The 14300-nt window shown below is 43.5% G+C and overlaps 1 protein-coding gene across 1 annotated transcript in view; it reads right to left on the minus strand.

The window, feature by feature from the left end:
• The window catches only part of SPTLC3 (serine palmitoyltransferase long chain base subunit 3), a 133565-nt gene extending 120069 nt beyond the window's left edge, over positions 1–13496 (minus strand). Inside the window, exon 1 of the mRNA XM_074947176.1 lies at positions 13386–13496. Coding sequence (XP_074803277.1) covers positions 13386–13496 — 111 coding nt within the window. The remainder of the gene's footprint in view (positions 1–13385) is intronic.
• Between the last annotated feature and the right edge of the window lie 804 nt (positions 13497–14300).

The raw sequence follows: 14300 nt of genomic DNA on the forward strand, positions 1-14300 counted from the left end.
CATCCATAACCTGTGTCCTTCACCTTTCCCCCTTTCTGGTGAAAGCTATAGTTTCATTTATCTGTCAAGTTCATAATTTAGGGTCCAAAAAGACTTAAAAACACAAGAACGGCCATACTGGGTCAGACCAAAGGTCCATCTAGCCCAGTGTCCGGTCTTCTGACAGTGGCCAATTTCAGGTGCCCCAGAGGGAATGAACAGAACAGGTAATCATCAAGTGATCCATCCCCTGGTGCTCATTCCCAGCTTCTGGCAAACAGAGGCTAGGGACACCATCCCTGCCCCTTCTGGCTAATAGACATTGATGGACCTTTCCTCCATGAACTAGTTTCTTTTTTAACCCATACATACGCAAGTAGCTTTACTCACATGAGCAATCCCCTTGGCTTCCTCCTTCCCTCTTATTCTAGTTCTTCTCTTCTCCCACTGCTTCTGACCCTTCCTCACCCATTATTACAGGTCTTCTCACCTCTACCACCTCTTGTGCTTCCTCCTTCAGGGGCGCCATTTCAGAAAAATTCAGTGGGGAGTGGGAGAGGGGGGAATTTGTATCAGCATCCCTGCTTCTGCCTCCTGCTGAAGCCACAGCTACTTGTGGGGGGTTAACGGCCACTCCCATTCCAGAGGTGGGTGGGGAGATGGCAGGCTGGTCCTATCTCAGGGAGTAGGGTGGGGAGAAGGGCTGGAAGGGGGCTGTCTCAACAATGGTCAGCCTAAGGCAGGGATTGGGGTGGGCTTGCTCAGATCCAGCTCTGGATGCTCCCGGTGCTTCCTGTTCAGCCAGCGGGGTGAGGAGGGTGGCAGTGACAACACAGCAATTAGGGACCCTAGCCCAGCCCAATCCACAGCAGCCCTGCAGATCTGAGGAAGACACCACAGCACTGACCTGTGAGGAGCTATGAAAATCTGGAGGGAAAGGAGTGCAAACCAAGTTTTTTTGGGGGGCAACTGCCCCATGTCCCCCCCCCCAGCAAATGATGCCCCATCCTCTTTCCTGCTGACATCTGTAATAATCTTTGCTCTCCCTAAAAGCCATTATATCTTCCCTTCTTCCCATCCTTTCTAGCCTCTTCTCTTCCCACTAGGTCTATTTCCACTCAGTTCTCCATCTCTAAAACTCTGCAGTCTACCATCTCTTCTAGTACCTTGCCCTCTTCCAGACTTGACTATCTCACTCCAACTCTGGGTGCCCTCTCTTCTGATGGACTCCTTCCATGCTCCTGAGCCTGAAGGCTATGGCATTGGATGACTCCTCTCTTCCCCATTTTTGCTTTCAGCCCCTCCCTCAATGCCTTCTTTTGATGCTCTCTGTCTTGGCTCTTCCTGTCCTTCTCCTTTCAGGTTGCAGTCACATAATGGCCTATGCCTTTCCCTGGCTATAGCTCACGCTCTCCTCAGTTCTTCACTCTCATCCTGACTGCTATCAGCTTCCACACTGGCAATCCATGTGACTCTTACTTCCTCTCTTCTTACTCTTCTCCTTTGGACTCCAGCTTTACTGACACCCACACCTACATCTTAATCACTCCTTTGACCTAGTTCTCGTTAAGCATTTTGTTTTCTCAAGCAACTCCACCTCATCACTACTTTGCCTTTCAACACTGTTCACTCCTTAGGATAATCAGACCAAATTCTCTGATTTAGCAGCTGCTCTAAACACTTCTTTCCCTCCCTCATTAGTAAGCTATCATCTAAGTGAAGGCTCTTCTTTCTAAGCTGTTGACAATTAAAGACACTAGTAAGCTTAATATGACAGGGAGGATCAGTTTTCAAGATCACTGGTACCTGATTTGATTGATTTCTTACATGCAATATTGTTATCTGAATTATTAAAAACTGCACCAGAAAAAAGCAATTGTAGGTCTTTGTTTAAATGTATACTTTGATCTTTATAGGTGTGAAATTGGTATCTAAATTGAGTTACTCCAGATATTATTCGCAAAAAGAAAAGGAGTACTTGTGGCACCTTAGAGACTAACAAATTTATTTGAGCATAAGCTTTTGTGAACTTTCATGTCTGATGAAGTGAGCTGTAGCTCACGAAAGCTTATGCTCAAATAAATTTGTTAGACTCTAAGGTGCCACAAGTACTCCTTTTCTTTTTGCGAACACAGACTAACACGGCTGCTACTCTGAAACCTGTCCAGATATTATGGTAATCTGACTGCTTTAGAAGATATGCCTACAGTATCTGGTTGCAGAATAATCTGATTAGGATATGGTTCCTCCCTTCCCGTTTTAAGTAATCAAAGTTAATTAAAAAGAGATCACTCCTGTTTGCTACACTGATTAAGAGATAGGGCCAGATTTTCAGAACTTCTTAACACTCACAATTGGGGTTAGATTTCCAAAAGAGTTCATCTTCTATTTAGGGAAAATCCTCCACCTTTTAAATTAATGTCTAGCATCCTGCTTAATTCTGTTTTAAACCACAAGGTGTCTTGAGACTTTTGTCTTTTTAAGGCTCACAGTTTTCTTGGTTACTTTATCATTAAAGTGATTTTGCTTTATGGGCCTTGTTTTGGACATTCTTATTGAATGACTTATGCTGGAATGATAAATACAAAAACATTGGCAAGATACTGTTTTAAGAATCTAGCCTTCAGTGATTTCAAGTTAAGGAAACTGTAGATTGCACAAAAAATAACTACTTGTTCTAGCTTGAGATGAACTGAGCTCTAAAGCCAATAGGACTTTATAAGTTAATTCAAAAAAATGAACTGAAGTAGAACGAGAATTTTTCTTTCTTTCTGAAGGTGTAGTAAGTAATATTAGCTTGTTTTGTTTCTGTTATAAATTCCAAGTAGGTTCCACAAGGTTAACAGCAATGCTTGGGATTATGGGTAGTCATAATGTTCTGATTTGTAAATCTGATTCCAACAGGAGTACTTTGCATATGTAATTTGTCAGTAACCCAAAGATTCTCCTTCCTCCTAACTACATATCCCATCCTTCATCCTCCTCCTTCTGGCAATACACTGTATCAAATATGCTATGTCAAATGTCGTTCTTTGCTTCACTACATGGTTAGTTAGGTGTGCAAGATACACCCTCCACTTCAGGAGGCATATTAGTAAGGGGCCAGTAAGATAGATGAGTTGAACAAAGGGGCAGAAAGAGAAAGAATAGCAAGCAATGAGGTCCAAGGACAAATTCATGGTGAGGACAACTCTTGAGCCTCAGCTACTGAGAAGCAAGGTAGATAAAAACCAATTAAAACTGAACTTAAATTTAAATATATTTTAAAAGAATTAATCTATTTTAAATTAAATTTGAAAATACGACAACTTATGTTAAGGACTAAACTTACTATCAACTATTAAAATAATTTAAATTAAATAATTAAAAGAGTTATTTAGTAGTATGTTTGCCACCAAAGTCTTAAACAAGACAAACCACTGAAATGGTGAAAGGCATTCCACAGAATTTGTGGAAGTGCTAACACAGCTTTTGACAACAGAACCCTCTTCTGCAGGTGCAGAAAGAATATTGTATTCATTATTCAACTAGTTCAGTTCAATGACTAGTTCATTCAAGGTCAAGAAACTGATTGGGAGTTGAAAAAGGAGGAAAGCTTGTTTTCCTCTTCCAATCTATGAATAAAAATTAGGTGTGAGAGGAAAAGATCAGCTAGTTTTAAACTCTCAAAGGACATGGTGACCAGAAACAATCAGTTCAATTCACTTACTACTGATAACACTTCCTTTGTTTAATGAATCAGTGAGTTTTAAAAGAAAAATATGTTTTAAGAAGAAAAAGTTTATCATGTATCCAGCACATTTAAGGTAGTTTTATTTAATTACTACTACTAATAAAAAAAATAAAATGATGTTTTTGTGCATTTTTAATTGAATTCCAATTCCCATTCAAACAGAGCTTGACACAAATCCTGAATAAAAAAAAATCAATCTAGTAAATAAGAAATACATCAGTCACTATTTTCTAACATCATTTTTATCCTACTGATTGCTTGCAAATAGTTGGTTGCAGATATTGCTAAAAGCATCAGAAGTTTGAGGCTTATGATTGGTTACCTGATTAGCTGAACTGTAGGAGTGCTCTTTTGAGTCACTGGGTTTAAGTTTCTTTCAGGGAGAAGGTTGGAGGACTTCAGAGTGAGGATGAGCAGGCAGAGAGAGAAAATTCTTCAATCTATATTCTTATAGAGCCTTGTCTTTACTGGTCTCTAATTTCCCATCCACATCACTATGGTCAGTGACACATAATGACTGTGTGTTTGTGAATATACATGGCCCAAACTGTGAGGGGTGGGGGCAGATCACAAAAATAGTCTGCATGGGGGCTCTTTGTCCAGTGACCTGGGGGGACATTTATAGATCTCTCCCCACAGCTGTGTTACTTTAAGCAAGCTCTTCTTTGGGACTGCCTTTATTGGCCTTCACCACATGAAGCTAACAAGAGAGGTAGGCACAGCAGCAGTCTAGGGAGAACTACAAAACAGAAACGTTAGGCCCTCTACAACTGCAAAGAAACTACCCTAAAGAGCACCAGCAAAGCTTCATTATAGCATCTCTGCTGGGGGCAGACCACAGCACAGAAATCAGTCTATTTAGCAGCAAACAGGCAGGGCTTCTGGGAATGGAGGGAGAAGGCAGGTCTTTCAGGTACAGAAGATGTGACAGTCTGTTGTGCAATCACAGGATGATGCAGATGAAGTCAGTGCATCGGGAGAGGAGTGTTTGTCTGCAGATGACACACTTCAGGGTTACTCACTGGAGATCACTGAGGACTGTTACCATGGGACTTGTTACAAAAGTGAAGGACGGGTCTAAAGGATGTTGTGAGGAGACTCTGCTTTATTTAGTTTCTGAGAAATGAAGTATGTCTGCCTACGTGTCACACAAGCTGTCTAGGTTAGAGGATTGGAGTCACTGGAAAAATACTCCCATACCTATCATTACTAAACTGACAACTCTGCTCCTGTTGGCTGGCTGGCTGCCTATCTGAGGCACCATGAGAATCTCCATGACCCCTACTGATCCTCATGGCATCCTTTGTTCCAGTACCAGTTTCGTCACACCCCTCCCATTCCCATTCGTCCCACCCCTCCCATTCCATGCTTTAAAAATTGGATTCTGTTAGCAGCATACTACGCTGAACTTTCTGCACACCAATACCACATATCCTATGCCACCTCCCTGACTTTCTGGTGCAGGCGGTTGACTTTCTGGCCTGGAGAGGGGCAATTTAGGTAGAAATTCTATATGTGATTATAGAGATGGATGTGTGGCCAGGGGTGACAGAACAGTTCTTCTAGTGGGGAGGCTGAAAGCCATTGAACAAAACTGTGAGCCCTGTACATGACGGAGGCCGTGTGGTCGGTTGGTATTATTACTCTTGCATCCCCACCACTGCTCATTCCAGCGCCACTGTGTGGGGCAGAACTCTGCATACTATGTGTCACCACCTTCTGGCTTCATCTAGAGGCTGGAAAGCTGATCCCCAGCCAGAACCTCCCCGAGGAAGCAAAGCGCAGCTTGAGGCTGGCTGAAGGGGCTGCAGATCTTTCAATGTTTGCGGTGAGAACATACTCCGAGATCTCATTACTGAGGAAAAGCTTGGTCCTCACTAAGCTGAGGGGAAAGCATGGAAGGATATGTGGAGAGGGAAGGAGGAAACTAAGAGCACATGTCAAAGTCTACTATTGGGAAGGCCTGGAGAGCAAAGGGGAGGATCTAGCTGAAGAGGTCAAAGCAAATGTTGGGAGTCTCATGGGCATGTGACCTCATGGAGCTATGCAGGAAGGTCTCGTTGCCCTCCATCTTTCTTTGTGTTCAAAATTGCTCCACTGCTTGAGTCACACAGTGGTCAAATGCAGCAGCAAGATCCTGCTCTATGCCAGCCTGCTGCTAATATTCAGATGTCACCTGACACTGTTGCCTGTAGACTCCTGGTACAAGCAATGGTGTAAGGGAATTGTCTGGGCACAGGGTGTCATGCAGTTCCCTGTGCGGCAGAAACAGGAGTACACACAGTGAGTTTGTCCTGGGGTGCAAACTCCCCACTTCACAATCCAGCTGCTCTGAAGGATCTCACTGGAAGCTCTGTCTCTTTGATTGGACTGAAGTATCACCAAGCGAGGAATTCTTTGACTTCAGTTGCCTCTGGTACTCTGCTCCTTTCATTCCTGCTACCCTTTCTAATCAAATTACTAAAATCCCTCTCCCGCATTTTCCCCCCCAAGCTCTCACAAAATGCAAGGATTTCTGGTGTGGACTCTTTCTGCAAATGATTTGTGCAAACACACATTCGCCACAAGGAACTCCAGGAGACCTCTGATTAGCCAGTGGAAGGAAATGTAGACTTCCCTCCAACTATCCAGTTTTTCCTCTTCCTCATTCATTCCTACTTCTATTTTTCTGCCCTGTGCCGCTTCACCGATACTAAATAGCAGCAGAGTGAAAGTGATTTTTAAAAATCTACGAAGTGCTTCTATATAGTTCTTCAGATCCGATCTGCCCCTAACAAAGAAACAATCATTCATTCTTCTGCAGCTCACCAGTGCAAGCAGACGCACACAAAATGAAAGGAGAAAGGGATGTAGGCAGCTGCCAAACAACCTATAAAACGGGACTTTAATCTTCACTGCACAGTTACAGCCAGCATGATGTTAAAGGCAGCAAGATTTTAATTACTATTTTTATTAAGTGATGGCTAAAGTCTAGTTTTATAGAGACCTAGACAGCCCCCAGAGATCCATTAACCTATCATTTTCTTGTTGCTGATATTAGTTATATGTTATGCTATATCTCTGGCTAGCACCACAGGTAAAGAATGCGGACAGAAATGACTCTATTTGTCATAAAAGGCAAAATGCCATCTAAACTGTTTGCAAATGTTGTAGCCATGTTGGTCCCCGCATATTAGAGAGACAAGGGTGGGTGAGGTAATATCTTTTATTGGACCAACTTTTGTTGGTGAAAGAGACATGCTCAGCACTGACCTGCAGCCCTGCGGATCAGCTCATCCCCCTCCCTCCCAGCACCTCTTGCCTGCTGGTGATCAGCTGTTCGGCAGCATGCAGGAGGCGCTGGGGAAAAGGGGGAGGAGCAGGAGGGCAGAAACAGGCGGGGGGGGGGGCGGAATGGGTCAGGAAGAGGCATGGTGGGAGTGGGGGCTTGGGGGGAAGGAGTGTAGTGGAGGTGGGGCCTGGGGCAGAATGGGGGTGCACCCCCCCAGGAACTCTGGAATTCGGTGCCGCTGGCTCTGTGTAAGCTTGAAAGTGTGTCTCTTTCACCAACAGAAGCTGGTCTAATAAAAATATTATATAATAAACGGGCAAGGTAGGCAGTCCAAATACTGGAGTATCAGAATTTGGTACACAATTAAATTAGGGAGTGTATGGCTTCCTTTTAGTACCTGTTTTTGTTGGAGAAGAATAAGCTGATATGAAAAAGAGTTTATATTAAGTAGCTTTTCAGCTAGGAATTAATTAAATTAAAATCCATTAAATTATATTAAATTTATCCCAGCAGTTTGCTCCTGTAGAAGGTTTTATAGATTTATCTTGAGAAAAGAGCCTTGGAAGAATGCAGATGGTTGCAAACAAAACTCACCACTAAATAGTTCTGAGATCCTAATATGTACTTTTAACAATCGTTGTCATCCAAAGACCAGCTGGGAGTATTGCTGCCTTTTAGACTTCATTTTAGGTGGCACGAGGAGGAATGCAGATCGTTAAGCTTGTCCAACATTCTGAGGTCACCAGACTTGAATGATTTGGGCTGCAATGTTTTGTGCCAAGCGTTCACCTCAGGCTGATATTTTTAGGAAATATATTTCAGCTAAAATAGTTTGGTCATTTCTCAGAATGATGCTAGGGAAAAAATACATTGTTTTACCACTTAAAAAAATTCTTACAACTGTTTTATTGAGAGGCTCCAGGCTTTACAGCAAGAGGTTGAAATTTTGCAGGAGAGGATGTCCTGTGGTCAGGAGTCTGTCTTTTGCTGTTCCTGTGAAAAGGTGCCCAAATTTGGCCAAGTTATAAGCCTCCAACATTTTCTATTTACACATGCTCAATAGAGACTTCTTAGACTTTGACAGCTATAGTCTTCAAAGCTTCCGTTTGTACTGGGCACGGTCAGGCTCAGGGCTGCAGAGACTCAGCTGGACTTTCCCTGCAATTGTTCTCCCAGGAGCCAGTGGCCATGGTAGCACCAGGCATATGAACAAAGAACAAGGAGATTGTCAGCCTTATGCTCTCAATGTTTCCTGTGCTGGCACCCAGGCAGCAAAGATGAGAAGTCCAGCTGGAATGCAGAGAGGCAAGGAACTGGGCATAGAAAGTGGTGAGATGGGAAGAGACTGATAAAGGGGTGGGTGAGTCTGAGATGAATATCCAAGGGGGTAGGTGGAGACCAGACGGTCTCAAATCCTGGGCTCCAGCCTAAGCGGGAAAGTCTACACTGCTATTTTAGCCCTGTAGTGTGAGCTCTATGAGCCTGAGTCAGTTAACCCAGGTTCTGAAACTAGCTGCTGCAGGTTTGTTTTTTTTTTTTTTGCTGTGTAGATGTATCCAGAGAGATTAAGGACAAAAGGGTACATATGTTTAAGGTGCCCAATTTGAGATGTCTATGGGATGATTTTTTGGAGAATTTACCATTTTATATGTTCACACCACAGCTCTCATTGACTTCAGTTGTAGAAGTATTGAATGCTCAGAACTGCAAGCCACATTGCAGGTGACTTACATTGGGCACTCAGAATATGAGGAACACACCTGTGAACATTCTGGTTTATATGACTTGTCCAATATCACATAGGAACTCTGTGGCTCTTTGAAACTGTAGTACATTAAAGTGCACTAGGGGACCATGAGTGCACACCAGCAGGGTCTACAGGGACCAATTAAAAGGGAGGGAACTTAATTATAATCCAGTTGCCGCCCCCGTCTCCTCCCCAGCTACAACATGGTTAGGGGGCTCTATCTACACTCCGTCTTTTAACCATATCCCTGTAATCAGGTTAAACCCCTGGGTAATTCAAGTGATCAGCCTCGTTATGGGGACACAGTTGGGCCTTGTCTGCATTACCACATGTAACCCTGTTGTAAACTAGGTCTCCTGACTGTTATGATCGCAATGAAGAGCTGGTCAAACAGAGTGACTTACCAAAGGTCCCAGAACAAGGAGCCATACAATTTCTGCTTTCCTCTATATGGGAACTTCCTGCATTAAAAAGGGGAGAGGGTTGGCTCTCTCCCACAGTCCCATTCCGCCAGGGCCTTAGGCCTCTTTCCCAAAGACAACAGCATCTCTCCTAGCAGAGTGCCCTGGAACTCCTGCATTGCTCCCCACTTAATGTTACCTCTTTTCCCATCATCCTCTGCCATCAGCAATAGCATGCCACAAATTGCTAGACTTGGGGAGAGCCTGACTCCTCCCCACACCTGGTAATTTCAAATTGCCCTCTGCCCCTTGTCCCCAGCTCCACAGCCCATTTGAAAACACCCTCCATTGAGAACAAACGTTTTGGGTTTTTGCGGGTCCAGGACAGTCTCTCTCTCTCTCTCTCTCACACACACACATGTTCTCACACCATTCAAATGCAAAACGTGTCACTGATCCCAACCCAAATCGGCTTGCTTGCTGCTAGCTTCTCAGCAAAGAAATTTATGAGGCTGAACTCTGCAAAGTCTGATGTGCCAGTCGATCACTTTGGGTACATCTACAGAGGGATAAAAGACCCACGGCACGTTCAGGGCTGGCCTGGGTCAGCTGATGTGGGCTAGTGGGGCTCTGACTGCAGGGCTAAAAATTGCGATGTAGACGGTCAGGCTCAAGCCGGAGCCCAAGCTCTGGGACCCTTCACAGTCACGGAGGGCCAGCCACAAGATTTTTATCCCTGTGCAGATGTACCCTCACATGCAACTCTTGCTGCATCCTCCAGTTCCTGGCTTTGTGTGGGGCCACTTTCACGACCACATTGTAGCCTCTGTGTCCCCTCTCAAGCTACCACTTACCCTGAGAAACCATAGGCCTAAGCAGGAGGTATGTCCGCACTTTGAGCTGGGGGGCATGATTCCAAGCTTCAGAAGATATACGCCCATTAGCTCTGATTGAGCTAGCATGCTAAAAGTAGAGTGTAGTCACAGCAGCACAAGTGGTGGGAGGGGATACCTGCCCCGAGCACTTGCCTGTGGTCTTGGATGGGTCTTGATTTCAATGCAAGTTAGAAGCCTAAATACCTTTGTTGATCTGGGTCTAAGTGACTAGTTAAAGATCAGTGTCAGAGCCAATTTTATCAACTACATCATCCAAGCATCCTGTCTCAGTGGGATACTCCCCATGCATGTCACTTACTCATCAGTAATGAATGGGCAGAAAAGTGGGGTCAGGGTGAGGAGCAAGGATAAGTGGGGGAAAAGGTTCAGTGATTAGAACACCAGCCTGAATTATGACAGACCTGGATTCAATTCCTGCTCTGCCACAGGCTTCCTGTCTGACCACTTAGTTTCCCTGTGCCTCCATTCCCCATCGGTAACATGGCGATAATGGAGTCTCCCTATGTCACAGGGCAGCTGTCATGATAAATACATTAAGGATTGTAAAGTGCTACAGTGATGGAGGCCAGACAAGTACCAGAGACAGAGTAGCAGCAGCATCCACTACATGTCTGGATGGCAAAGAACTGGCAAACATGATAAAACGAGGGCAGGGTTAGCTGGGAGGAAGAGACAGACCAGACAAGGAAAGGTAGATTCCTATCAGGAACAAGATTCCTGTTGTACACAGCTCTCCTGTCTGTTCTTGTCCCCTCCTCCTTCAATCTGTGTTTGTAGCAGGCAATGTAGTTCAATGAGAGAAGCAGCATGGGGTATTCTGAATAGGGCAGACAGATAATAACAGGGCCTGGGACTGGAATTTAGGAGATCTGCGCTTGTCTACACTGCCCTGCAGTTTGGGCTATGAGGGCATAAACAGCAGTGTGCACCGAAGTGCTGGGCTGTAAACCATCCCCCCCGCCGCCCTGTGTGGATACTGCAGGCCTGAACTCAAAGGTTCCTAGTTTGCATTCTTGGTTTGTGTTCATTTAATGCTTTTCAAAAAGGACTTACATGAATGGGAACAAGGAGCCTTTTAGTTCATGCCCACAGCATCCTCCCGGGGGGTTACAGTGCAGCAGTCTGAACGGCAGGCAGCATAGACATAGTTTTGGATTCTCAGACCAGATCTGCACTGACTCGCTGCAACCTTGAGTGAGCCACTTAATATCTCTGTGCATCCGTTTCTCCATCTATACATTGGGGATAATGATATTCCCCCCCATAACAGCTTTGAGATACAAAGCTGGAAAGTGCTACATATTAGAATGCTGTCTCTTTCACAACGGCAGTGGCAGCCCCAAAGCTCTTGAGGCTGGCACCTCGACTGGCAGCAGCCCCCGGACACATTCACTGCGGAGTCGCCAAACAAGCGGTGGAGCAATGAAAAATCCAACAGGGACTTGACCCCCAGCTTGGAAGGCTATGAGCACCTCAGGGTTCTACTGGTTGGTCGTTTGTAGATGGATGCCCCAGCCCATCAGGGAAGGGGCAGATTCATCGGAAGCAGGATGATGAGGCATTCGTGCAGTGGGTGGCCATGTTGTGCCAGGGCATGGACTGAGAGCTGCAGCAACTGCGAGGTCCAATAGCACAAAAAGCAGGAGACCAAGGAAACCAAGAGGCAGAACCAGCTGCAGCCCTCCATCAACTGAACCCACCCAGTAAAACACTCTGTACCCCTCAAATCCCCTCAACAGCAAAATTATTGAATAATACCCCCCTCTCCTCCACCGATTTGGTGTTTAAGGGTCATAATTCCCAACTTTTACAGGTGCATCAAGTAACCACCCCCCCATGTCCCAGTCATTGTTTTCTTACCACTCACCCCCAAATACATGCAATTCTGTTTTTCTGGCTATATTCCTATTTATTAATAGGTGGCAAAGCTTTTCACACTTCTGAATTTGCTACTGTAACAATTTCTCATTCTTTGTCCAGCCACTTAACTATTTCTGGAGGGTGAGATGCACACCTAAGAATTTACTACCAATGCTAAAAGTATAGATTTCATACATTACAAATGGAAATATTTTTAATTTTTAAAATGATGTCACAGAATTTTACATTTGGTTTATAGGAGCAAATCCCAAGACATGGTTTTCCCTGTCATTGCACAAGTTTTCTTCCCTTCCACAATGGGGTTGGGCCAGAAACCAAGAGCCACTCACGCTGGAGACTCCTGGAGCCAGCACCCACTAACTTTTACATTGGGTGTGTCCTTACCCGCCTTAATGAGGGTGGTAAATGAATGAGCTTCTCATTATGAAAAGACTTAAGACAGAAGTTTCTTGCTTTTAATGCATCTGAGCCTGGCAATTCAAAGAGCTACAGTCACTGCCTAAAGCTTTAGACATAGGCCAAATTAGAAAAAAAAATGTCAGGTAAGCACTTAGGCACAAAGCACAAAATTTAGCTCTTAAACTTTTCTATTCTCAACTGAAACTTTAGGTCAAAAATGATGTAGCCATCAATATAGTCTCAAAAACAGCACAACTTTGGTTTGAAAATCCAGCACATTTATGATAATGATAGGCTTCACCTACACACATCTTTTAAAATGTAGTCCATACAACCTGTTTAACAAGAGAACACCTGTGGTTTTGATGTACCATATGGCGAAAACCATGCACCTCTCTTTAGCTGTAGTGAGGCATTCATGCACATGAAAGGCTGTGGTTTCAAAGAGGCAGGTCAACACTTTGAAAGAGTGGTCTGCAGATTAATCTGATTTTTAAGTACTGACAACAATGTAAAATTAGTGTAAATAAAAAAAGATCAATTGTTAAGCCTGCTAAGCATGCCTTGGTAAACTAGACACAATGCCAGGCATACAATAGTATAATCACCAGGAAAATCAAGCTACAGACAACAACAACAAAAACTTTCTCCTTCCTCATTTCTAAGTCACACGTGTGCAGCATCAAATCATAATAAAAACACTTCACACAAACTTTCTAAAAGGATAAAATAAGTTTTCAAACCAGTATCAGCACCACGAGTAGGAAAGCTTTAGGGAACCACAACTTTAAAGTGTGTGTGGTTTCTCTATTTCTAATATGAAATATCAAAATCTAGTTCGGTCAAGGGCTCCACTCTATAGTCCTTGAGCACCCATAAAACTCATTGACTTCAGCCAGTGATGCAAAGAATGCAGGATCAGGTCCCATGTGGATAAAACTTAACAGAAAAAGCCAGTAGTGTACCATCCATTCAATGAAAAATGAAGACAGATGATTACAAAGCTTTCTTATTAAATAAATTTGTAACTGTTCATCTAAATGATTTCAGAGCAATTAAATAAGTGGTTAAATCTTACCTTAATTTCTTTAGCAATTCCATTTTTCTTATAGATTCCACTTTTTAAGAGATTATTCCGTTTCTGATGACAATGTAGATGTCCATTGCTGACAGCATTGGGATTAGCCATTTGTTTAAATCAATAAGGTTCTCAGTTCTTAAGAGTGTGTCAGGTCTTTCTACTTTAAAAAGGCAGAGGGATGAACAAATAAAGTTCTGAGCTGAGGCCTGAAAGGTATCCAACTGGTCTGTCTGGCTTTTCCAGGAAGAGAGGAGGGACTATCTTTTTGCAAGATCTTCAAAACTAAAACCAAACTGTTACCTTTATACAGCTTCAGCCCCAGTGAGGTAAAATGGCAAGTACATGGTGACAGGTCTGCTTTAAAAACTACGAAGTGCACAGCTCATGCTGGTTACTGTATGAGCACAGCACCTATGTGAGTGAGTCAACAAGATTATTGCAGCTAGAAAGAAGTAGGTGGATTCCAAGGTGGAGAGGCTTAAAGATACACTGCCTCCTAAATATTTCCCAGTACCATACTTTTGTCCCTTGATAATACTCAGAGAAGTGATAGATTATCCTGCTTTGCGCAGTAAAAGGTTGAAAGTTTAAAAAGCAAGGTGAGCCACAAAATGTTAAGGTTGTTTTAAGAATTTCTACACTGGAACAGGTAATTCTTTGTGGTCATAGAAAAATCATGCATGCTACCTTCTTAACCAATAGGATGACAGACCCAAAATTTAAAAAATAATAATAAGAAGACTATAATTAAATAAAATAATTATTTCTTTGGCCTCCAGCCTGTAAACACTTGTGCTAACAAGGGGACTGCTTACATTAGCAAAGATAAGCACATGCAAAGTGTTTGCATATTCGGGCCTTTATTAGAATTTAGCACTTCCATTCCACCTTCAGCAGAACACCTTATTTATA

This window comes from Natator depressus, chromosome 3, assembly GCF_965152275.1.
Source record: "Natator depressus isolate rNatDep1 chromosome 3, rNatDep2.hap1, whole genome shotgun sequence".
NCBI classification, from domain to species: domain Eukaryota; kingdom Metazoa; phylum Chordata; order Testudines; family Cheloniidae; genus Natator; species Natator depressus.